Source organism: Microchirus variegatus (assembly GCF_963457635.1).
Source record: "Microchirus variegatus genome assembly, chromosome: 16".
NCBI classification, from domain to species: Eukaryota; Metazoa; Chordata; class Actinopteri; order Pleuronectiformes; family Soleidae; genus Microchirus; species Microchirus variegatus.
In genome coordinates, this window is record NC_139817.1 from 22,243,761 (window position 1) to 22,267,740 (window position 23,980).

The following is a 23,980-nucleotide window of genomic DNA, read 5'->3' on the forward strand; positions in this document are numbered from 1 at the left end:
ACACAAACGCTCCCTCAGTCAGGTGAAGATAGTTTTGCTTCACAGAGGCAAAATAAGTTTGTGTTGCTGCGACTGCTTGCCAGTGAACTATTTCTCCTTCTTTTCAAAACCACATCCAAACTTGCTGTTGTGCAACAACAACAACAACATTTTAGCTCCATTCTCATTAACTTCACTCGGATTGTATAAAATATTTAAGGAGACCTCTTTCAAATGTGATCTGTGCAGCCTAAGCAGTGGAAGGCTCGTGCTGAGACTAAAGTATGGAGCTGGGGCCAAGTTACTCTTTGTAGAAGTTAAGGCTGTTAGGAAAGAGTTTTCTGTTAAGTTTTGTGCAAACATTTGTGAAGTGGAGGAAAGTGGGACATTGCTTAGATCTGTGTGAGTGGACTTTTAAAAGAAGAAATTGTTTATGGTAAGATGTTTTTCTTCCTTTCAGTTTGTGACCCACGTATTTGATTTGGCAGATATTTTTACACCGGATGTCCTTCCCGACACAATCCTCCCATTTCACAGGGCACGGTACCGGTGTCTGGGGTCAAGTTTAGAGTGTCCAGTAAACAAATATTTCCGTCACTTCCACTTTGCCTGATCCCATAATAAGTACATTTACATTGTTACAGCAGCATTACCTCAGGCAGTAGAGGTAATGGCGATAAATAATAAACATTAAGGAACGACTTCCTTGAAAGAGATGAAAACATCGATCCTTACAGGTAATCACAATGTTAATTATATAATGTATTAGAACTGAAGAGAGATTGTGCTGTGAATCATCTGTAACAGGTGTGGATTTGAATGAAATCCAGTCACAAATTTGATGACTTTAGAATCCACAAAATCAATAAAGGCTTTTAACTCCACTCCAGACTTCCCTTGGACTTGAGCCTGTTCGTTTGAAAAGACACGATGCCTTGTCCTGTTCCCAAACACTGAAAACTGTACTATCTACACCCTGCCAAATCGTATTCTTTCACCCCGATTACCCGACTCAAGTCTCTTTCGTGCTGCTCATTCCCAGAATGTTTTTTTGTTTCCCTTTCTTTTTAAAACCAGTCCGACAGCATCCAATCAAAAGGCAGGAGAGAACCACAAAAAAAGTACTATCCTACTGAGCACCAGATGGACGGATGATGCCAACGCTGATCTCAGTCAACTTCAGAAACGACAAGTGCCAAAGCAGGCAGAGAAAATTCAGATTTGGTGGATAAATTAAATGCGATCACTGGCCAGTAAATGTCAAAACACCATATTTCCATCAATGTCTCTGATGACATCTATTGTTGAAACAAATTAATCATTTTTTTTAAGGGACACTGTGTAGTATTTATGGGTTTATATGACCCAAAATCCACTTTTGTATACATATTATGTGCTCCTGCATTGTCTAGTCGCTGTATAATAGTTTTTGTTTCATTTTCGTAGTGTTTCAAAAAGCAGAGGAGCAGTTCTTTGTTGTAAATTTCAGCCTCTCCTCTAGATGGCACTATAAACTACTTACTTCACCTTTAATAATGGAATGAGTACATTTAATGCTTTACTTGGTGTCCTTTACTCATACGATCATTTATTCGCAGCCACCTCCACAACATCAGCACAGATTGTGATCGTTTTTTTTTGTCATTAACTAAAACTTATTATTATGTTCCAGCAGCATATGGTGCTCGCTTTCTTTCTGCCTGTTACACACATACACTATCGCAACCCTTATCGGCTTGTGTGAGTTCAGTACTGGTGTGTAATAAGGATGGGTTAAATGCGCAGGTCAAACTCGCTATCGATTGGATCCCTGACCTGGTCTGAACAAGGCCTTTATAACGTGTCTACAGGACTTGAGTGCGTATGACCCACCTCTGCTCCCAACATATGCTTGTGGAGCAAGACTCTTATGCACTTTTTGTTGTTCAAGGCACAACGCTCTCTTAATCGAACCACCCTTAAAAGTTGCTGATGCGAGGCGTGTCTGGAAGATGCACTTCGCTGTGTGCTAATGTAAAGACTGGCAGGTTTCCAGTTTGAAAGCCCACACTGACTTAATAAATGTAATTGAGTAAAAAGAAAGTAGTAAGTGATGTTGGTCTAATAAACTTCGGACTTAAAAACGACTGTGAGTAATCCTAGCGACCCTGTCAGCAAAAAAATCCACCGCTATTACCTGGTTGTTCTTTCCCTTGGCAACGCACTCTCTCTTCTTGTCCAGTGGAGCCGGCCAGTCGATCTGCAGAAAAGAAAACAGATGTGATGTGTTCAGGGAAGATGATGATATCCATCTTTGATCCACAAGCAGTACAATACACTGTGTATATATCATGCATCAGAAAATGATCATCATTCATACGACAAAAAAACATGAGCTAATTTTTCCTCTAATAGGGCGCTACTTAGAGACTAACAATGCAAAATAATGATCCTAACATCGCTGCCATTTTAGCTGCACTTTTGATCTCTATCTGCTGTAACTATATCTGCAACAACACACTCATTAAAAGTGCATTTCACCGGTATATTTTTGGTCTCGGAAATATAATAGTATTTATTCAAGGGCTCCATAAATGACAAATAATGGGCCAACAGGACCCTTTGATCCGCCTAATAGGTAGGAGGTAGAAATACTGAAGTACTGAAGTTCACCCTGAACTAAAGACAAATAAACTGAGCTGCCAAGGTGGTGCAGGGACAAAGCTCCACTGCAGGGACACAGGTTCTGTCCCATTAGAATTGGCCCCATCAGAGAAATACATTATTGGCTGGCAGGGAAACCGGGAGGTCCAGTAAAACTCCCTAATGGCTACACTGTTCTATAAAGAATAGAAAGAAAGACTCAACTCTCGTTTTTTTTTGTTTTTTTCCATTAGTGGAGCATTTTTTGGTTCCTGCTCTGGCAAAGTTGCAAGCGAGCTGAGCTGATACTAAAATGTGACGTCAACAGACTGATTGGTCAGAGAGCGTCGTCGCCCGAAGAGTCATGAGCGCGACGTCCAACAAAAGAATCAAACCAAACGATGCCGAACTGAAAACATGCGTTAATCTCCAACATTTAGCAGAGGAAATGTCTTAAATCTCAATATTTAACAGAGGAGTCTGGTGTATTTCCCGACAGCGCTGCTGAAAGCCTGCGACCGTGAGACGAATCACAACCCGTTCAGTCAGTCCGGAGTCTGTGCTAAACTAATCTTTTTAAAGAACGGACTCTAATGATTCAGTACACTGAAAATAAGTGCTTTGCTTGTCACTAGTTTGTGTCGGAAGTACTGTAAAGTAAATGGAAAATGCCGAGTCGAGTCGTGCTAGAACTGTATAATGAATAACCGCCTTGTGACTAGAGCCGGACAGTAACGGAGTACATTTACTTGAGTACAGTACTTAAGTACAATTTTGAGGGATCTGTCCTTTACTCGAGTACTTTTTTTGGGGAGTACTCATGATTTTACTCAAGTACATTTGAGGGGCAAATATTGTACTCTTTACTCCAATAACCCTAACCCTAACCCCAACCCTCACCCTAACCCCTAACCCGAACCCGAACCCGAACCCCAACCCCAACCCTAACCCTACCCTAACCCTTTACCCTGGAGCTCCACACCGAGGCTTCTACAAAGTGGGGAACATAGGACCCTTTTTTAAAAAAAGGTCAGATGCTCCCCAATAGGGGAACATAGGTACGACCCCCTTTTACTCAAGTAATGAAGCTGTGTACTCTATCCGCCTCTGCTTGTGACACATGGCTGAACTTTGCTCCATTGACAGAGGTCTAAAATATGAACTGCATTTACTGAGGTGTTTCCACACCATTAGAAATAATCACTCTGGCCATTGCAGGGCCGAGCGCTGCTGTAATTTCACAATTAAACTCTGATTTACTTGACTGGATTTAAACCAACAGCAATCGAACAATGGATTACTGCCACAGACCAGTAGTCATAAACTTGAGCGATGCTTACTTTTATGCACGGAGATAATTGTGAATTTTAAGGGCAATAAATAGAAAATAAAGATGCACCTGGTTGACAGAGAAAATTACCTTCAATATGACCCAATAAATTCATTCAGTATGTGAAGAAGACAGCGTTTCCTGACACACAGCCTGTTGTGTTACTATCATTTTTATTGTCCAGAAAATGATTCACCCTTCCAACCCACTGTCCACTTAATCTCAGCACTTCATTTCCAGAGATGTAATGAGGATGGTTAAGATTTAATAACTAAATTATTCATTAGGATCAGCAACTGTAAATATTACCTCTGCACGGTCAGTGGTTTCAACTAATGGACTTTGGCTTTTAAAGAAGACCAAGGCCAGATCATATTAAGCAACAGCAACACCAGTAGTTTATTGTTATTTCTATTTTTTCCTCCCCACTGCATTCTTGGTCTCGCTCCACTTTATGATACCGTCCAAAACATTCAGTCTTTATATGCTCCACAGAGATCAGGTATATAATAAAAGACATCAGTCAACCAGGAGCTCTTATTGTTGATGACAACCATTCTACAAAGTGACATCTGCCAAAATAAATCTCCTGTGTTTCCCATTGAAACGTGGCTCTAATAAAAAAAAACAACAACGGCCAGAGGGTAAATTCTTCAACTCTCACATTATTGTCTTTATCTTAGAGCTTTTGTGCGACAAAATGGATCGTAGCAAATATGTACAGTATGTAGTCGGTGGAAAAAAGATTATCTCTAGTGCTGAAAATAAAGATTCTTGGGACACAACTTCCAAGGTCACTGGGTCTGAAAGCCTGGTGCTATTCTCTAATGTTTCACATCACCCTGTGTCAGCACAAATTATGCTGTCTACACGTTGGCCAAAAGCACATGAACAAAAATAAGACCGAACACCAGCTCTCAAGTAACTCGAAGTGCATGCAAGATGAAAATTTAATATAATTTCCAGAGCGAGGATTGGTGGCTAAGTGAGTCACATTTCATGTCATTTGAACTCACAGTGTGGGACATGCGAGCTGTGAAATATTTTTGCGTGACGCAACCAGTGCGCTAATATTACGGATTCTGTCAGAATTAAATTTCCAGAACGACTGAATTTAATAGGAAAAAAGAATGGAACAATACGCAATCACCGCGGGAGAGAACAAAGACCTAAATTAAGAAAACATCTCAGACACAAATGGGAGCTGTGAGTCTCCGTAAAGTCTAAATCTTGGGAATAACAGCTTCATAAAACATCCAGTGAAGACAGGCAGACATGAAAGTGAAGAAGAAAGACAGTGACTGCAGCAGAAAAGAAAGAAAGAAGCAGTAAAGGAGGAGGAGGAGGAGTGAGAAACTGATGGGCAGATGGTGACAAAAGGGATGGACTATTCCCCTCATCCTCACTCAGTCATTTTTCTGTGTTGGCTCCTTTACTCTCCATTACACACTGGGGGCTGACAACAGGTGGTCTTATCATTACTCTAAGTCTCATAGCCCTCACTCAAACAGCCTGTCGGTGTGTTTGTGTGCGCGCACATCTAATAACTGCTCATTACGGAGGGAAATCAGGAAACAATCCCCAAACCACTGTTGGCTGCTCACTACGCCTCCATCGGACCCCGTAATTGTATTGATTGCAATATGAACCAATTACTGAAGGAACCGGGCCAAAGTAGCCTAAATCTCTGAGGCTTCACCGTCCCTGCATGTGTCTGAGTATAAAGTCAAGTGAAGGGTACTTATGCAGCACTTTCTGCAAACACTTTTGCCCTCGAGTGCTTCACAAAAAAAAAAAGATCCACAAATTAAAACAAGGACAATAAAAAAACATGATTGAATAAGAGCATCATAAAGTTGCAGAAAAGGGCCAGAGTCTGCCTAATGTGTCTGTGTGCTAGTGAGTGCCTGTGTCCTCCCACGCATTCACACCGGATATGTTTGTTCGGATAGATGTGAAATATTGGAGCCAATTGCCGCACATAATATTGCGATCTTAATATTTGGTAGCTTACCCACGCTATAACTGCTTGGAGGCTTTTAACACCAGATATAATAAATTACCTCCAAATAAAGTAACAACCTGGCAAACATTTGAGAAAAACACTGAGCCGGTTCCAAGTATCATAAAAGTGTATGCACCTAATGAACAGGCAAGTGATTAGAACATAACACTGAATGTTTATTTGTGACAAATCCGTCTTTTTAGTTGTTATAAAATCACTACGTGTTGTCCTAAACCACAGAAAAAACACAGACAAGCTCTAAAATAAGTGAAAATGTTGTTTAAAAGGAACATAAAACTTAAATTATACTTTAACTTTGCTCTAAACTTAACTTTTAAGTTGTGCTAAAGGCTAACTAAGCCACAACTAAGTTAGCTTGTGAGAAGTAGCCTTTTTTACGCTAAGGTAACCTATAGGTAAGTATAGTTTAGGCTAAATTAGCTTAGGCTAAGTTAGCTGAAGCTATGTGTGTAACATTATTAACCATTCTCTATAATGTACTGCTGTGGCATTGCTCTATGAAATCTTAGAAACAGTAGGTCAATCATTTTAGCTGGTGAGCTCATGTTTTTGTAATAAAAAGCGATATAACAATAAAACTAGAATATTTTCATATAAAGGTCTCTTACATCATCCGGCCGACAGCATGTCCCCTTCTCTTTCCTTGTCTAATAACTTTTAATTGTCAGTTTTGGGCTCCATTGTTTTCTCTGGGTTGAAAAATGCTTTTAACGGTTTGGTTTGTGATTTTTCATTTATCCCATAAAACGACCCATTAAACAAAACAATACTCTTGGTTCAAACCAAAAAAAAACAGACTGTTTGTTTGCTACTTTGGACACGTTGCTACATTTGAGGAATATAGTTCACTATAATTTGATATTGTATATTTTAATTGTATAAAAGTATTATAGTTTGACCCTTCAAAGATGACACATTTAAGAAGGTATTCAGTTACTTTGCATTTCATTGGCGACCAATATACAGCTTATATGATGCAGTTGAATTTATTATGGCATTATTCCTATTTCCAAACTAGCTTTTTTTTTCTGTACTGAGCCAAAAAAAAAGGGGAAAGAAAGAATAAAATAGTCTGTAAATTAATCAGCAGCCATGGAGTAGCACAGATTATGCTTTTCATTTCCACCCCCTTCCTGCTTATCCACTCCAAACATTTTAATATAATAACTCTATCACACTTTAAATCAGAATAAAATATGGTGTGTTGTATTCTCTTTGTTGCTGAGCTGTCACAGGGATATCATGATGGCTGTGTGATATTAACTCAGGTATGTGATCATTTCTTGCATTTCAACAAAAGCCATTTGAGAACGTGTGGGTGTTTGCAAACCACAGTCGTGCACTGTAGTGGTAATAATTGTTTTCCTCTCTTGTGCATACTGAACTTTATGGTTTTTAATTGCTCACTGGTGGAAAATAGAGCCTTAGAATGTGTCTGTGTGTGTGTTACCTGTGGCCGTAGCTGTCGGCTGATATCGTTGGGGTCCAGTGCGAACAGTGCCTCGCGCGCCCCCACGTACAGGACCCTCTCATGGTCAGACAGAGTCAACATGCTGTAGTTAAACACTCCCTGAACGCTGAACCTCGCCATGCTGTCCAGCACATCTGTAAATATACAAAAGACACACAGATACATCAAGACATCGTGATGTTACTGATCAAATCTGCGAACTCCGTCATTTTATCTACATCTCCGCACCATTTATTCTCTTTATTTAATAGAGTGTTTTGAGTCACCGAAGGATCAGCTCTGAAGATTTGAACCATCTGCTCTCGATCGTCAACCGGTGTCGTTGCTGAGACACTCAACCCTGAGTCTCCAGTCCCTCCTGTTCAAGTTTAAGTCCACATTATGTGAGTCTGAGTCATGGATACTGAGTCAAGTTAAAAAGGCTCCACTTATAGCTGATATATATATAAAAGGTCTTTATTAAACATAATAAACACAGATTAACACTATTTATTTTGTAACTAGAGTTCTATGACAGTTCCGTGGATGCAAAGTATTTTGATTTTGTGTGTATATTTAGGCATTTTAACACTTTAGACTGGGAACACCCACTCTCGCAGTTCATGTACACGCAAACAGCTAACGTTGCAATGCAGCATCTTAGCAACTTCACACTTTGTGTAATAGCCGATGAGCTGAGGAGCAAAATGTTGCTCTTTATTAAAGCACTAAAATAAGTGAAAATGTTATTAAACTTAAATTATACTTAGCCAAAGCTACGTTAGCTTGTGAGAAGTAGCATTTTTCATTTAAGGTAGCCTATAGCTAAGTTAGTTGAGGCTAAATTAGCTTAGGCTATGTTAGCTGGAGCTAGAACATGTGTAATATTAACCATTCTCTCTACAATGTACCGCTGTGGCATTGCTCTATGAAATCTTGTAACAGTGGGTCCATCATTTTAGTTGGTGAGCTCGTGTTTTTGTAATAAAAAGTGATATAACAATAAAACTAGAATATGTTCATATAAAGGTCTCTTACATCATCTGACCGACAGCATGTCCCCTTCTCTTTCCTTGTCTAATCATTTTTAGTTGTCAGTTAATTGTCATCGGTGGGAGAGGTTTTGTCTTTTTTCCAAGTTTTGGTAAAAGAACATAGACAAAAACATTTTTAACTTTAAAAAAGATCCATGCACAACATTACAAGTGTGACTCAAGCGTAACGAACACACAGCTGACACCTGACTTTCTAGCCCATTGTTTTGGTTGCACGTCTCTCACTGCTTTGGATAATCACTCATCATCATCATCATCATCATTAAGCAGCTACGTTTAATGAAAGAGATCTGATGAACCGCCGCAAAGCTAGCTGCTGTGTACCTCCATGCAGATGGACTGCCCAAAAACAAGCGCTTCTCAGCATCTGCTTTTAGCACACATTTGCTAAAACATGTTCCGGAGAGTGAAATAGCAATTACCCTCTTCTGTTTTCCCCTTTTTCTCCATTCAAGTGTCTCCATTTCAGCCACATACTGTACATGCACAGCAATTAAAAACATTTACACACTGAGAAACAGGAGTTCTCGCACGCTAGTGCAAATGCTGTCCCGATTCTCAGAAAAATGAAGTTAAAGGTTCAAGTTTAAGGGCTGTATCGCCCTCAATATTGAGATTTACCGAGACCACCCTTGGGAGCAAGGGCTACCCAGAATGCATTGCGTGTTTTCTCATAACAAAGATGGCGTCGAAAGCAGCGTAACGAGTACGCTACAAATTAAGTATTTTATTTGTTAATAGAGATATAAAAATGATGAAAACCATTGTATTATCTTAGTTTAGGCCCATATTATGGATTACTGACGTCATTGTTGCCTAACATTTACTTTTATTTTACGGCCGGTGCGCACACACGATCGTTTGCTATGGTTTACTTTTCAATAAGCCGTGGTGTGTGGTAACTGTCAGCTGAATATGTCCGTGGTTGTGGTATTTGTATGAGTATCAACTTATAACTAACTGACTTCTTCTTCTTCTTTTTTGGAGTTGACAGACTGGACGCAGCTTTCGCGTTATTCTGCCCCCTGCAGTCTGAAGACGTATCTGCATTTAAGGGGTGTCCCATTTCTAAGTGACAAAATAACCCTCAACACTTGGTTTTGAGGGCCAGTTAAGATTAAGGGTTGAGCTTGAGGGTTAAGATAGGAATTGGAATTAGCTCAAAAACATGAAAGTCAACAGTCACAACTCATCAGGTCCTAGTGACGAAGCTACACCCACAGTATCTGACTCTGAGATCTGTAGTGAGTTATTACAGTGGGACAGAACGCGGTGTTGAAAGCTTCCTAAGCTCTGTATTTACTTTAAAAACCTGGAGGCGAATCAAAAATCGCAGGGCGAGTCTGATAAGCTCCAGATCTGCATGTCATAAGTGCGATAAGGTCGTCGTCTATTTAGAAAAAGCACAAACAAACAAGGAGCGATGACGCTCTCGTGGACCAGCCCTTGTGTTGTTTGTACCGTCGCAGAAGAGAATGGAAGCAGCGACAGCTTCTGGAGTAGGAAATAAATGATTGCAGATAATGTCCGGAGACAAGAAAGATGCACATCTGCACAATCACAATGTCGTTTTGATCTGTGAAAGAAATACATCTTTAGAAACTTGCATCGGCCAGTGTTTTTAATGAGACAACTAAAAGTCATTTTAATTTCAAAGCAGGCGTTAAAATGTTTATAATCACACACTTGCTCCATAAAAAATCCACTAAGGCAAAGTTTTGTTTTGCCTCACAGTTTTTCAGAGTTAAGGCGGTTAAAAAAAGACATAGACTCAGCATTGTGACTTTAAGAAGCTGCTCTCTTTTCCTTGGAAAGGCTTAATCCAGTCTATAAAGAACACATATGCACAACAATGCAGGGATTTAGAGTTGGATCTGCTCGCATTATTGTAAAGAGAGGATGTGATCCCAGAGACGACGTGTGCAGAATGCAGAGTGAGCAAAAAAAACCCAATAATAATGGTGTGTAAGTCTGCGGGTGTGATTAGAATCTTCATTATCCTTAGGGGTGCACATCCAGATGCAGATGGCATATTAAATAATATGAGACCTAAAAGAAGTCTCTATGATTAGGATATCACTTAACAGAGGATTAACCACCCTGTAAGCCTGGATATGAGCTGAATTGATGTGATTTATCTCAGGATTGTTCAGCGATGTTTACGAACTGCAAATAATCTTTACGGTTCATTCCTCCGTGTTCGCTGCTCGCGAAGAGTCGCAAAAAAGATTATGAGCACGTTCTCTCCGTGGACTCATCTGCAGCGTCTGTGGCGAAACTAGAGCTGGCGAATTTTAAATAATGCTGTTTGCTGCTGCTTTCTCTCTTTCTCTTTCTCTGACAAACACCCAAACACACAAATCCCCTGACTAGCATACAGACACACTGCCGAGACGGAGAAGAAAGCAAGACAAAGATAGGAGGAAAGAGAAAGGATGGTATTTAGTTTTCATTATCCATACTCTTGTTGTTTGTAATGTCACCTTGTTTCCCTCCCCCCTTCCCCTTACTCTATCTGGGCCGACGACAGCCCCGCACTGCAGGAAACGTGATTTTTTATAAACAAAATAAGGAGGTTTATTTATTTATTTATTTATTTATTTATCTCTCGTTCTGCTACAGCACAAATGTTTTTTTTCCGCTCTTCTTTCCTCGACTGAAAATAGCAGCTGAAATCCAAGGAGGGGGAACGTCAGGAACTGCTTTGATTTATGGAGCGACTAAATGCTCACGTGACGCTGTGGCCTAAATAGACTCGTACACATGGAGGAGCCTGTTCAGAGTGAGGGAGCGGCACGTGTTTGTGTGAGCGAGAAAACAAAAAGGTGCACGGAGTTCAGGAAAAGTAAAAGGCTTGTTCCTGAAAGACTGACGGGTAAAAAAACAACGGTTTAGTCATTAAAACACCCATGAGGCCACTGAACTGCAAAGCCATTCAATTTAAAGCCACTTCTCTCTGTTGCCTTAAATGCAAAGTGATCTCTGCTAAATATCCACTGCACGGGAAGAAAAATCACCATTGTTTTTTCCCCCAGCAAACTGCAGTCACAACCACTGCGGTAGCTGTTTTGCACCAAAGGTGGCGCCAAACTCAACCGAATCATGCCCCACTTTGGACACAACATGTGAGCATGCAACACTTCTTATGTTATTGTTGCTTTATATAATTATATAATTGTTTAAGGAGTTTAATTTTCTGGCAAAGGTGCATAATTAACAATAATAAATGCACAATAGCTGATAATGTGTGGATTTGTGCATTCCCACAATGATTTTGTTCAGTTGCCGCCAAGACACATGACTCAAGACTGGTCCAAATGATCAGCAGACGTCACCATTGATATTGTATATGGATATATAAGTGTAATAAACCGCCTGAAACAACATTTGTTTTTAAACAAACCTGAGGTAATAAAACTCTTGACTGAATCACAAATCTAACCTCCATCTGTCTGATTTTTTTTTACGCGTTTAACGGCGCATATGACAGCATGACCGGGACAAGTTTGAATTAAAAAAAATCCTGATTTGTTGTTAGAGGTGGAAGACGGCAGAGGCGGGCGGGGGGGCGGGGGTGGACAGGAGGACAGCAGGGAATTACTAAACCAAAGGCAGGAAGAGACATAAGCACTGAAGTCAGCTGATTATCTGAAGAGCAGCTGCGTGTAAACATTGGTGGGAACGATGAGAGTGAAGAGAGAGAGAGAGAGAGAAAGAGGGAGCATCCTCGGGGGAGAATGGAGCACATCTGCTGTGTTCCACACAGCCAGGGAAAAAAAAAAACTTTTACTGATACACACACACACACATGCACAGAGAGAGAGTGGCTGCTCGTTGATTCTCCGTCGCTCCATCAACAGAGGCAAAGTTTTGCTCCGAGTGTCTTGTTTGAAGTCATCAGCGGCTCCGTCATTAAGGAGCGACACGGGCGGATGCTCTTACCATCTGCCGCCACACTGTGGCAGCCCTGAGGCTACGTGTTGCATGTGGGTGAGAGAGGGTTGTGACCTGCTCCTCGACAGAGAGAAGACTGTCCACACATGTGGTTCACCACAGTGTTTGTGCGCCGGTGAGCAAGTGTGTATATTTGTGGGCGACGGAGTTTGGATTCTGTGTAAACGTGGGGGGGGGGGCTGATGTTTTTTCAGCCGTGTGGAAAACGAATTTAGGGAAAGATAAACTGGCAAATAAGGAGCCTTTCATTCTCTCGGGCAGACGCGGAGAAAAGACGAGCGCGGACGGCATTAAAATGCATGAAGTGTAAAAAGGAGGCATATTGTATCGTGCTGCTCTGAATGCACCTATTGTGAGGCAGCACACAGAATCGTGCCATTGTACTGGACACAGGGATAAAAAAAACAAAAAAACAATCAGTCCTGCTCTGTCTGCATGTACAGTGTGTGAGTAAAGGGGTTTAGTAATGTTTCAGGACTTTACCATCAGATTAAAGGCACGCTGTGTGTGTGTAAAGGTGGTTTGAAACAAACGTACGAGGGCCTTTCATGCCTGACGACTACAGTTCAGGACCAGGAGAGGAGAGAGATTTTTAAATTAAAGAGCAGTGAAGCCAACAGTTGATGAGATAAATACAAAGAAACGAGTAAAAATAGCAAGGTGGGGTGGTGGGGGGGGGGAAGGGAGAGCACAATTCTGAGGTCAACAGTACCACTGGAAACATAGATAATCACTGATTACAAAGCATGACCACTCACAGGCTCTCTCTGTGTGTGTGTGTGTGTTTTCAGATGGGTGTGAGGCCGTGATAAAAGAGGGCAATAAAAACGAGACAAAGAGAGTGTGACAGGCGTTTAGATCTGTGTTTGTGAATGAATAATAGAGCAGCGGGTTCAAAACCTGGATTTATATGAAGAGGTGTTGAGAGTAAACGGGAGTAAACATCACCGCGTCACTTTTGATTTTCATACGACGCGACTGACGCGAAAGTGACACATGAATAGCCCACATAAAAAGGTCCAGCACGTAAGCATAATGTCTTACCGTCACTTCCGCATGCAGGGTATGCTAGCAGTACTTAAAAGAAGAGAGACGGAATTAAATAGAATACTAAATTATAGGATACTGCAGAAATAATAATAATAATACATACTGCGTATGTGTGCGTCTGTTTTTAAAGTTTAGCCTTACTTTAGAGCATTGGTTCTCAAAGTGCGGCCCGGGAGCCAATGGCGGCCCGCAGAAACATTTCTGGCGGCCCGCAATGAATTACAGTTGATAGTTTTAATCCAGGAGCTACTGAGCTTGTTAAATGTTTATTGGACATTACTGGATACAGACCAATAAGTGTAAACTGTAGAACTGCAATCTGGGCATTAAAATGTTTACAAATTGGATTTCTTTCTGGGTTTTTTTTCCCTTTGGTGGCCCTCAGTCCAATGTTGGGTACCTAAATTGGCCCTCTGGTATTCATAACTTTGAGAACCCCTGCTTTAGAGACTCATTTTAACAATCGAGAGTCGCGTAAAAAACGTTGTGGAAACGCTTCATGCGTTAACGTTGACGCCGTTAACGTGTCCAGCACTAATAATACATTATAAAAGAAATAAAATGAGACCCTGTGTCCTATGTCATCTGGGAGTGGCTCCAGCTCCCCCCCTCCCCGGATGAAGTGGTAGAAATGGAAGGATGGAAAACAAAATAACAAAATGTTCCACCAAAACAAGTTCCCCTCTGACACGCTTTTGAAACAACACTGTCGCAAAGCCTGTAGGGGCTAAACACCGCCCAAAGACCATCGTGATTAGTCTCTGGAAACACAAACCCATCACAGACTGATAATGTGTACAGTCGGATCATTTTCTCCAGAGCTGACACGGCGATGTGGAGCTGGAATAAGCTGATAATGCTAACTTATTTCCGACTGTTAATCTCACTGCCACGCCTCATGTATTGATCCTCAGAATAACTAGTAACTCAAGCGATCAGATACATGTAATGTACAGTGCTTGATGCTTTGGAAATGCACAACAAGACAGAATTCTTCCATAAAACAAGCACAGCGCCCATGGCAGTAATGCAACTTTAGACAAAACATTATCAGGAGGATGATGCAATGCAGAAGAAAAATCTTGTTTTTGTTTCTTTATCTGCTGCAATAAAAAAAAAAAGGGCACTTCAGCGGCCAAATCTAATGCTACAGCTTCTTAGAGAATAGCAGCAGTGACGCATTTTTTTTTCTTCTTCTTCTTCACACTGATGGATTAGCTGTCGCGGGAGATTTTCCAACGCTGTGCCAGTTGATGAACTGAAACCAAAGGTTCACTGAAATGAAATCAAGCCGAGATGTGATTATTTAGAAACGCCGTCAGGAGTCGTGTGACGTGTGCAGAATTGTGGTTAATGAACTAAAACTGAAGAGCAACACAGAAATGTTTCTGTTGTAGGAACCGTCAAATGAATCCTCTTTAACGTACATCTGTGCATGTACGCACACTTCATTGTTCGCTAACTTAAAAATGCATTAATTCTGCCCCAGATATGCCTGTCATCCACATTACCCTGGTGTTTTAGAGCTCCTAAAATGGGATAAAAAAACACACTGAGGCTTCATTTGTGACTCAAACTCAGGGCCTGTATTTTATTGTATTTTTTCACGTTTACCTCCGTCTCATTAAAGAAATCCCCGCTATGAATCTAAGCTAAACAACTACAGAGGGCAGAATCAGCGTGATATGCTTTTTTTTTTAGGTCACTGACGACGATACATAAATATAAACGTAGGCTTCCAGTTTTAAAAGTGAAGCCGAAGAAAGTGAATGAAAGTCTATGGAAAAAAGAGCTTCTCTATGACGTGATGTACGTTTTGTAAACGATGTTGAGTGGACATATGGGTCCATGACCTGGTCTGATCGAGGGCCTTTCTGCATGAACTCTGCATGTTCTCCGAGTACCGATTTCCTCCCACAGTCCAAAAACATGCAGAAGTCCATTGGACACCATAAGCGTGAATGTGAGAGCGAACGCTTGTTCATTTCAGTTCAACCCTGCAACCCGCACGCGGAGGACAAAACGATGAATTAAAAGCACATCCACTTTTATACGCAGAACTCTATGTTTTAGCTGTATTATAGTACGGCCACAGATTGCTCCCAATAAAAAAAAAAAAGATGAAAACGGTAGTTTGGACGTTTTTATCTGAAAAACCACGCTTCTCAAATGAAAAGGTAGCATTGTGGATGCACCGCTGTATCATCCAGCCCCAGGCCACACCTGCACTTGAGCCAAAACCAGTGCATACCAAAAAAAAACCTCCGCTGCAGCACGGAGGAGAAGGTAGAGTTAGAGGAAACGGACGAGGGGCTACAACTGTTGTTTCATGGCCGACTGAAAAGGTCTGGAGCTGGGCCTCGCCTCTGTGATCTGCCTCCATCGGCCTTCAAGTGGAGCTCCAGCCTCATCTTCCATGCCCTGCTATAAATACTCCCAGCCTCTGCTTTTAGCGTCTAACCGCCGAGCCACTCACACTCCAAACTATGATTAAGGGCCTATTTTAGTGGGAGCTTTGAAGCGACGACAAAACAGCAGAGAAAGGCAGAGAAAGACAGACGGACGGACGGACGGAGAAGGGAGAGACGTTGGTGCAGCACCCACACACACATGCAGATTTGCCCGAGAGTGCGCGAGGAGCTCCGTCACACCTTCATCCGCACAGGTACCCTCTTAGAAAAAAAAACAAAAAAAATACAACACTGAGCGCACAAAGACACACGCGTGCTCCCCTGTGGATGCTGGAGCTTTGTCTGCTAAGCAGATGACAAGTTCAATGCAGAGTCAGGTGTGAGACAGAATGAGAGCACGAAGATAGAGAGAGAGAGAGAGAGAGAGCGTAAAAAAGGGGAAAGATATACATCACTTTACTTGCTGGATCTGCAAATGTACCTTTTGCCTACGGCGTGTAAGAATTTTAGGCTAATATAGGTTAATGCAGTAATAAATTAACAATGAACACATTCATCGTATTATTCAGACTGTGACATGAAAGTAAATCACGTACTTGACTTGCTCATGGCTGACTCAATATGCTATTTGGAATAAAAATGTGTATATTGACGAAAGTATAATTAAATGTTTGAGCTTAATAATTGCTCATCTCTGCACGGCTCGGACGTGTAGTCCGTTGTTTGTTGTTGCGTTTGTGTTTTCTGTATTTCCTGCAGAGCTTCGCCATTGTTGCTACTGATAAAACAGTCATGGGCGATAGAGCGGCGGCAGCGTTCGGCGGTGTTGGGAGAGGGTTTAGATGAAGGGATGGGAGAGTGGGAGGAGAGGAAGTGGTAAAAGTAGATTAACACAACCAGTGAGCGAGTGAACCCACGGGGGGGTGTGGCAGTTTTTTCGACGGGGAAGATGAAAGCAGGAGAGGGGTGGGGGGATGAGAGAACTGGTGAGGTGGGGGGAGGCGGGGGGGGGGGGTCATCACTGCAATCCACATCAAGCAGAACAAATCAAGAGCTGGTTGATGCCACAAGTGAAGCTCTTTCCGTTCAGAGTCACGGTTCGTCGTGTATGACTATGGCTACAGTGATGCAGCCCAGCTGGGGAAAGAGTGGGGCCTTTTTTTTTTTTTTTCTGCGTCTGCTGTGTTGTGGTGATGATGACACACATGTAGGGAGATAGACAGGAGCCTGCGGAGCTTAGAGGTGAAGGACGACACTGCTGTAGTCACACACACCCGACCATTACAGGGATTTGGGGGCAGTCACAGGAAAGGGTAAGTGAAAAGGCATTCAAGGCCAGAATTATAGTGATAAAATGTATACATACTATTGAGACGTATACAAGGTTAGGTTCCGCACAAGCCACTGTAATAACAATACAGGATACCTTGAATTTCCCTTCTTGCAAAATGACTTACAATTTAAAAGGTGCCATATGTAAGAATGTGGCCAAAACGGTTACTACACTCAAATTCAAAACACCGAGGTCTTTAAGGTTTCGTCTTCTGACGTAACTGGCAACCCGTGGTTGCTCGGGCAGCTGAGACTCTACTGACTGCAATGATTGGTAGACGGCGGTAGGTGGCGCCACATGCCAAAACATGATTTCAAAACATAAACATGATTTGCAGTCTGCAAAATATTTTAATATTTTAATGCAAATATTTTGTCTGTACTGTTGTTGTTGGTGAGTTCACTTTGTTATATGAACATTATTCCTGAGTCTCTGTGACATATTAGGAGGATTTTATGGCCAGTTGCTTTAGATTCATTACATAATGCACCTTTAAATAAACAGACTAAATCAGTTGTTATTGATTTCTTTCCTCTCCTGTATAATCGATGCTACACTCTTAGAAATAAGAATCCCAAAATAGTCCTTCTACAAGGGCTGAGGTTCTACCTGGAACCATTTGCTTTTCCAAAGAAAGGGTTCTTGGTAACACTAATGGTTCCACTAAAAAAATATTTAAACTTACTGAAGGCTTAGGTCGAGTAGTGGATGTCAACAAATAACATTAAAAAAACAAACAAATTACAGAGCCTGGATTGAAGGGGGAGAGATTTCATGGATTTTATATTTTCCCTTGAAAAATAGGTCACATGTGACAAACCACACATGTGGCTCGATTCACATGCTGGATGTTAGAAACCCAGGTGACCGTGTGCTCTCAGAGTGGATTTATTAAACGCATGCGATGTTTTCCGCGTACGCTCGTACACTTTAACTTCATCAAGTCTCATTAATCTCACATGACGACTGATGATATTTTTTTTTTATGAATCCAGCACAGATAGCTGTAAACATCGCGTTCAACCGCTGCTGCATGAAGGTGCTTTACGTAAGCACATCCTCCGAGTTTTGTGTTTTCATTTTAATCCACGTCAGCTCTCACAAAGTCAGCACGACAACGCCGAGCTCTCCAGGTCTTGACATCTAGTCCCGGCTGTTAATCTTCACTGACCAATCATCTCGGGGTCAGAGGACGAGTGACACTCCATGCAGATAAAAAGAGGTGATGAATCTCCTCCCTCCTTCTATGCTCCCAGTCACGCACAGCCTCTCTCTCCCTTGCCTCCTGCTCTGCCTCACTCTTAACCACTCATTACAGTAATTGGAGGGTTTGGGGAGATACGGCAAAGAAACATAAAAAAAAGAGAGAGAGAAAGAGGTTTCTGGAGGTCAGAGGCCCAACCCTTTCCCAGTTTCCTGCTCTCCCACCATTTCTCATTCTATCTTTCTTCTAAATCTAGAGGCATCCATTTGCTTTGGCTTTAAACAAAAAAGAAAAAGAAAAAAAAGATTCAGGGCTCATTTGCTGCATAAAAGCTGGCTAGATTTTCAAACAAAGTATCAAGTTTCTGAGTGCTCCATTTCTTCTCGTCCTTTTCTTTCATTCCGTCTTTGTTTAACCACAGCTGCTGTGTCTTGTCACAGCGTTGGCTCACTGGTCTCTGTCACAGCGCTGAGGCTAAGGCGTGTGTTTTGTGTGTGTATAAACCGAGCAGGAGACAAAAAAACCTGGGCAAGTAAGCAGCGGTTGCATCAGAAAATACAGGATTTATCTGCACAACTGTCCTCCAACAAGTTCACCAATGTAAGGTCCTCTGGCACATACACATGTATATGCTTTAGATACAACACCTCTCCAGATCTGCAGGTGCAAAAAGCCTCTGCTTGTCATGTAACAGAAAAGAAACTGGAAACCCTTACAGGAACATTTGCACACAACTCACTCGCTAACCACTTCCTAATGCGGCCTTAATCGTGCAGATTTTGGATAAGACGCAGAAACTGTCTATGTTCCTTCTGTTTGTCTTCAGGCGTCATAGTATTGTTGCAGACATGGATTAAACACAACTGTGAATGGACCAAAAAGCTGCACTCTTAGAAATAAGGGTTCCAAAAGGGTTCTTCTACAAGGGCTGAGGTTCTACCTGGAACCATTTGCTTCTGAAAAACCCTTTCCCGAATAAAGGATTTTTCAAGGGTTCTTGGTAACACTAATGGTTCCAGTAAGAACCATTTTGATCCAGAGAACCCTTTAAAACCCCTTTCCTGAATAAAGGGTTTTAAAAGGGTTCTTGGTGGAACCCTCCAAAAGGGTTCTCCTATGAGGACAAGCCGAAAGAACCTTATATGGTTCTACTTAGCACTTTTATTTCTAAAAGTGTACTGATGAGAATTCCTTAGCCATGTTTACATGGACACAAGTAATCCGAATAAAAACCTGATCGGAACAACAAAAAAAAGTGCCCTGTAAACATGCCAATCCGTAAACTCTGATCCCATACAGCACTGATTGATTACTTTCCTATCCTGTATAATTGATGCTACGTGTAATCACGACGTAGCATCATGACTTCCTGGTTTGGCCACGTGTCTGATCCACGTAAAACGTGACACATTTCCATGTTGTCACCGCTGTATTTTCATTCCAAAAAAAGAACAAGGCAATCGGAGAAGGCAGACTTCACCCCATTCACGCAAACAAGCCTCTGGCGGCCTCTGTTGGTCATATTTGCAAGTGCGTCCGTGTGTCTGTCCGCTGACGCTTTCCTGACAGCAGCTGACTTTTTCTGAGCGACGTTGGATGACCTGACCGAGTGCTTAAACCCCAATCAAAAAGCAAACACAGGTGTTCGCGTTACTGTTTTTAAAAGTGTCAGTTTCCTCTCATCCAGGCTAAAACACAGGCTAAACTGGGGGCAGCAGTGTTTTCACCACATCTCCAAAAATCCTGGAGCAGAGTGAGCGCCTGCCTAAAACACATTAGTGTGCATGTCAACACTAATCCATTATTTCACACTCACACTTGGGACTCACAACAATGAGATTTCCCCGAGAAACAGGTCTGATATGCGGAATGTTGCTCCTCTGTGTAATCGAGCTTGGTTGTTTCCAATTACCACACTGCAGTGTTTTTAGAACATACATTTCGCAGCGGCGGCTCCACTGCTGCAGAATTATAGCTGCCGCTGCAATGTCGCGGAGTCGCAATTACACCGCTCTGCAGAGGGCTTTTAATTTGAAATGACAGATACAGGAAGAGGAGACACGTGGCGGCAGCAGGCCGAGGGCCGGAGGGACAAAGACGGAGAGAAAGGGAAAAAGATGTATTTATGACCTGCAGTTGCAGAATTATTTCCCCAGTAGGAACCATGGTGCTGAGGCTCACACGAGGCAGGTAAGTCAGACGGCAGTAAACGCATCACGCATCAAAATCACTGCAAATTTTAGCGCTTTAATGGGATTTGTCGAGCGCAATCGGCCTCATCCTTTAACATCAAGCAAAAGTGTTTGGATGAGACAAACTTTAACAGCGAAAACAGCCAAATATAAAACATGACCCACATAAAAGTGGAGCGAAAATCGAGATGCATGCTCCACGTCAGCGACAACAATGGGAGAATGGGAGAGAAAAATGAATCGCGCGTACATTTACAGCACTCATTAGTGGCTCTACGAGGACTATACATAATGTGTGTACATAAAGTGTCTCATTAGGAGCCAGATGAGGTTTTTTTTTTTTTTTCACTCCCCTCGCTCCACAAATGGGACGAGAATGTGGGCGCGGAATAACAACAGACTACGATTCTTAAATGCCGACATGGGATTTCCACGGGTTAAGAGAAGAAGAGGCAGTTACAGTGTCCGTGCACAGATTTGACGGATGAGGAAAACCTGGAAGCAAGTATGTATTTAAAGGGACAATGTGTAGTATTTATGGGTTTATATAACCCAAAATCCACTTTTTTTTATACATATTATGTGCTCCTGCATTGTCTAGTCGCTGTATAATATTCTTTGTTTCATTTTCGTAGTGTTTCAAAAAGTCATGTAAAATAACATGGTCGCTGGCCGCTACTGCGTTGCCACGATGCCATGTTTCTACGGGAGCCTGTAAGGACGAACGCGAGAGAACAAATCAAGCGTCGCTTTACTTGTAGCGGAAGTCCCGCCTCCGCTCTCTCCGCTACGTCTGCTACGGCCGCGGTAGCTCGCCCTCTCCCTCGCCTCACGAACCTCATCTGCTGACACCAGCAGTTCTTTGTTGTAAATTTCAGCCTCTCCTCTAGATGGCACAATAAACTACTTACTTCACCTTTAATAGCTACCAGAGGGCGACATTGTCCTCAGTAAACATTTTCCTGATGAGTTAATGGTCTTAATTGCCCAATAAGAGTCTGTTTGCAGGTGACGTCTGACTCGGCATCATGGTGGTCAAACTGCACATCTCGAGGGAGTTCAGATTCTCAGATTGTTGTGATTTGATAGGAATTAGAAATTTAGTTTAGTTCAGATTCATGTAAAATATGCTGACTGACAGACACACAGAGAGAGAGAGAGAGAGAAAAAGAGAGGCAGGAGGGAGAGTTTGTTTTCTTTTGCAACCTCCTGTAAGCCTCATGTAATTGTTGGGCGGCAGAGGCAGTGCTGTTGTTGGATGGATGGGTGGAGGGAGGGGAGTAGTAGATATTATCTTTGTAGTCATCTCTCTAACCCACCCATCTCTCTCTCTCGCTCACACACACACACACACACACACACACACACACACACACACACACACACACACACACACACACACACACACACACACACACACACACACACACACACACACACACACACACACACACACACACACACAAACACACACACGCACACACACACACACCTCCTGCACTCCCTCCAGCTCCAAATCCCTCAGACTGCCAGCCTAAGCAGGACACACACTCACACACACATATAAACAAAAGGGGATTAGATAGACAGACTCACAGCTACACACACCCTCACACACACTCTGTCTCTCTCTCTCTACACACACGCAGGTATAAACACACACGCCCTCTCTGAGCTCCCACATTTTCTTACTCGTCTTGACTTTAATGCCCATCTTCTGGTCTGCGCTTGAAAACTCACGCTGCATACAAAAGCAGCTCACACACACACACACACACACACACACACACACACAGAAACACACACACACACGTGTGTGTAGTGTCTGCATGACAAAAAAAAGTGTGTTTGATTGCTTTCTTTTCTATCTGTCATTTGTCTGAAGATACTTTCTGACCTTTTAAGGCAGTTAGTGACTGCACTCTCACTCTTTTTTTCTCCACTATATCTCTCCCCCCCGCTCACTCTTTTCATTTCTCCCCCCCCCCTCCATCCAATCCATCCCTCCCCCCCTTTTTCTGCAGCTTTGTTTTTCCATTTCGTCTCTCTCTGCTATCTCCTCCTCAGCAGCGTAGCAAGAATCCATCCATATAAGTCAGTTTACTCCAGGACTGGGCCTGAAAATCTCATTTCTCTCTAACCGAGTGGAGAACGCTGTCAACAGGTACGAAAATCCCACTTGCTCCGAATGTAAATCAATTTGAGCCAAGAATCTTTCGGCACTCAAGTGTCACACTCGAATCAATGCGATGCAAGTGAGGTCATCTCTTTTCTCCTGCGTTTTGTGACCACACTTATATTATTATTTTTATTTCTCTGATGTTTTGTGGAGAAAAGAAATGCATCACTAGCAGGACACTAACTTGTGGTCAAATAACCATCGTACCTGTGTACTATGTAGGTGCGCCTATGTTTTTAAAGATTAGCATTACTTTAGAGCCTCATTTTAACGTAAACGTGACGTCACGCATGTCTTTTTCCGGTCAGTTGTCATGGAAAGGCAACATGCCTGGATACATGTTATAGATGATGGCAATGTGCCTGCTAGAGCCTGCTAATTATCACTTTTCCAAATGCTACCTACTGTTGCTGATGTCATTTCCTGTCCCTTAAAGGTGAAGTAAGTAGTTTATAGTGCCATCTAGAGGAGAGGCTGAAATTTACAACAAAGAACTGCTCCTCTGCTCACCCCCTCCCTTCCCTGAGCGCTACGGTATCCTCAGCCGGTCAAATGTCGTCCTCGTCGTCTTTCTCCGTTTCAGCAGATGAGGTTCGTGAGGCGAGGGAGAGGGCGGAGCTACCGCGGCCGTAGCAGACGAAGCGGAGAGAGAGGAGGCGGGACTTCCGCTACAAGTAAAGAGACGCTTGATTTGTTCTCTCACGTTTGTCCTTACAGGCTCCGGTAGAAACATGGCGTCTCGCTGCCAACAGTGGCAATGCAACCGCGGCCCGCGACCATGTTATTTTACATGACTTTTTGAAACACTACGAAAATGAAACAAAAACTATTATACAGCGACTAGACAATGCAGGAGCACATAATATGTATAAAAAAGTGGAATACTACACATTGTCCCTTTAAGTTTCGTTTTACTTTTTTTAAGGTGGACCTAAAGAGATACTACTAACCCAAAGCGTTCTGAACAGGGCTGTTTTGGCAGGGTGATTGAACTGCTGTGGTGCTTCATCCTTAAGCTATTTTGACCAAAGCATGTCACAGACGGGACCGTACCTATGTTCCCCGGGTCCTATGTTCCCCGCTTTGTATGTGACCGGGGAACATAGGACCCTTTCTCTAACCCTAAACCTAACCCTACCCTTTTTCAAAAAAAGGGTCCCATGTTCCCCTGTCACATACAAAGTGGACATAGGAC

General features: G+C 42.3%; 1 protein-coding gene across 1 annotated transcript in view; it reads right to left on the reverse strand.

Annotated features, from left to right (window-relative positions):
• sema4c (sema domain, immunoglobulin domain (Ig), transmembrane domain (TM) and short cytoplasmic domain, (semaphorin) 4C) overlaps nt 1-23,980 on the reverse strand; it is a gene marked incomplete at its 5' end in the record, with an annotated part of 47,254 nt that overhangs the window by 21,731 nt on the left and 1,543 nt on the right. Inside the window, 2 exons of the mRNA XM_083902113.1 lie at nt 2,156-2,218; nt 7,408-7,562. Of these exons, the coding sequence (XP_083758239.1) occupies nt 2,156-2,218; nt 7,408-7,562 (218 nt within the window). The remainder of the gene's footprint in view (nt 1-2,155; nt 2,219-7,407; nt 7,563-23,980) is intronic.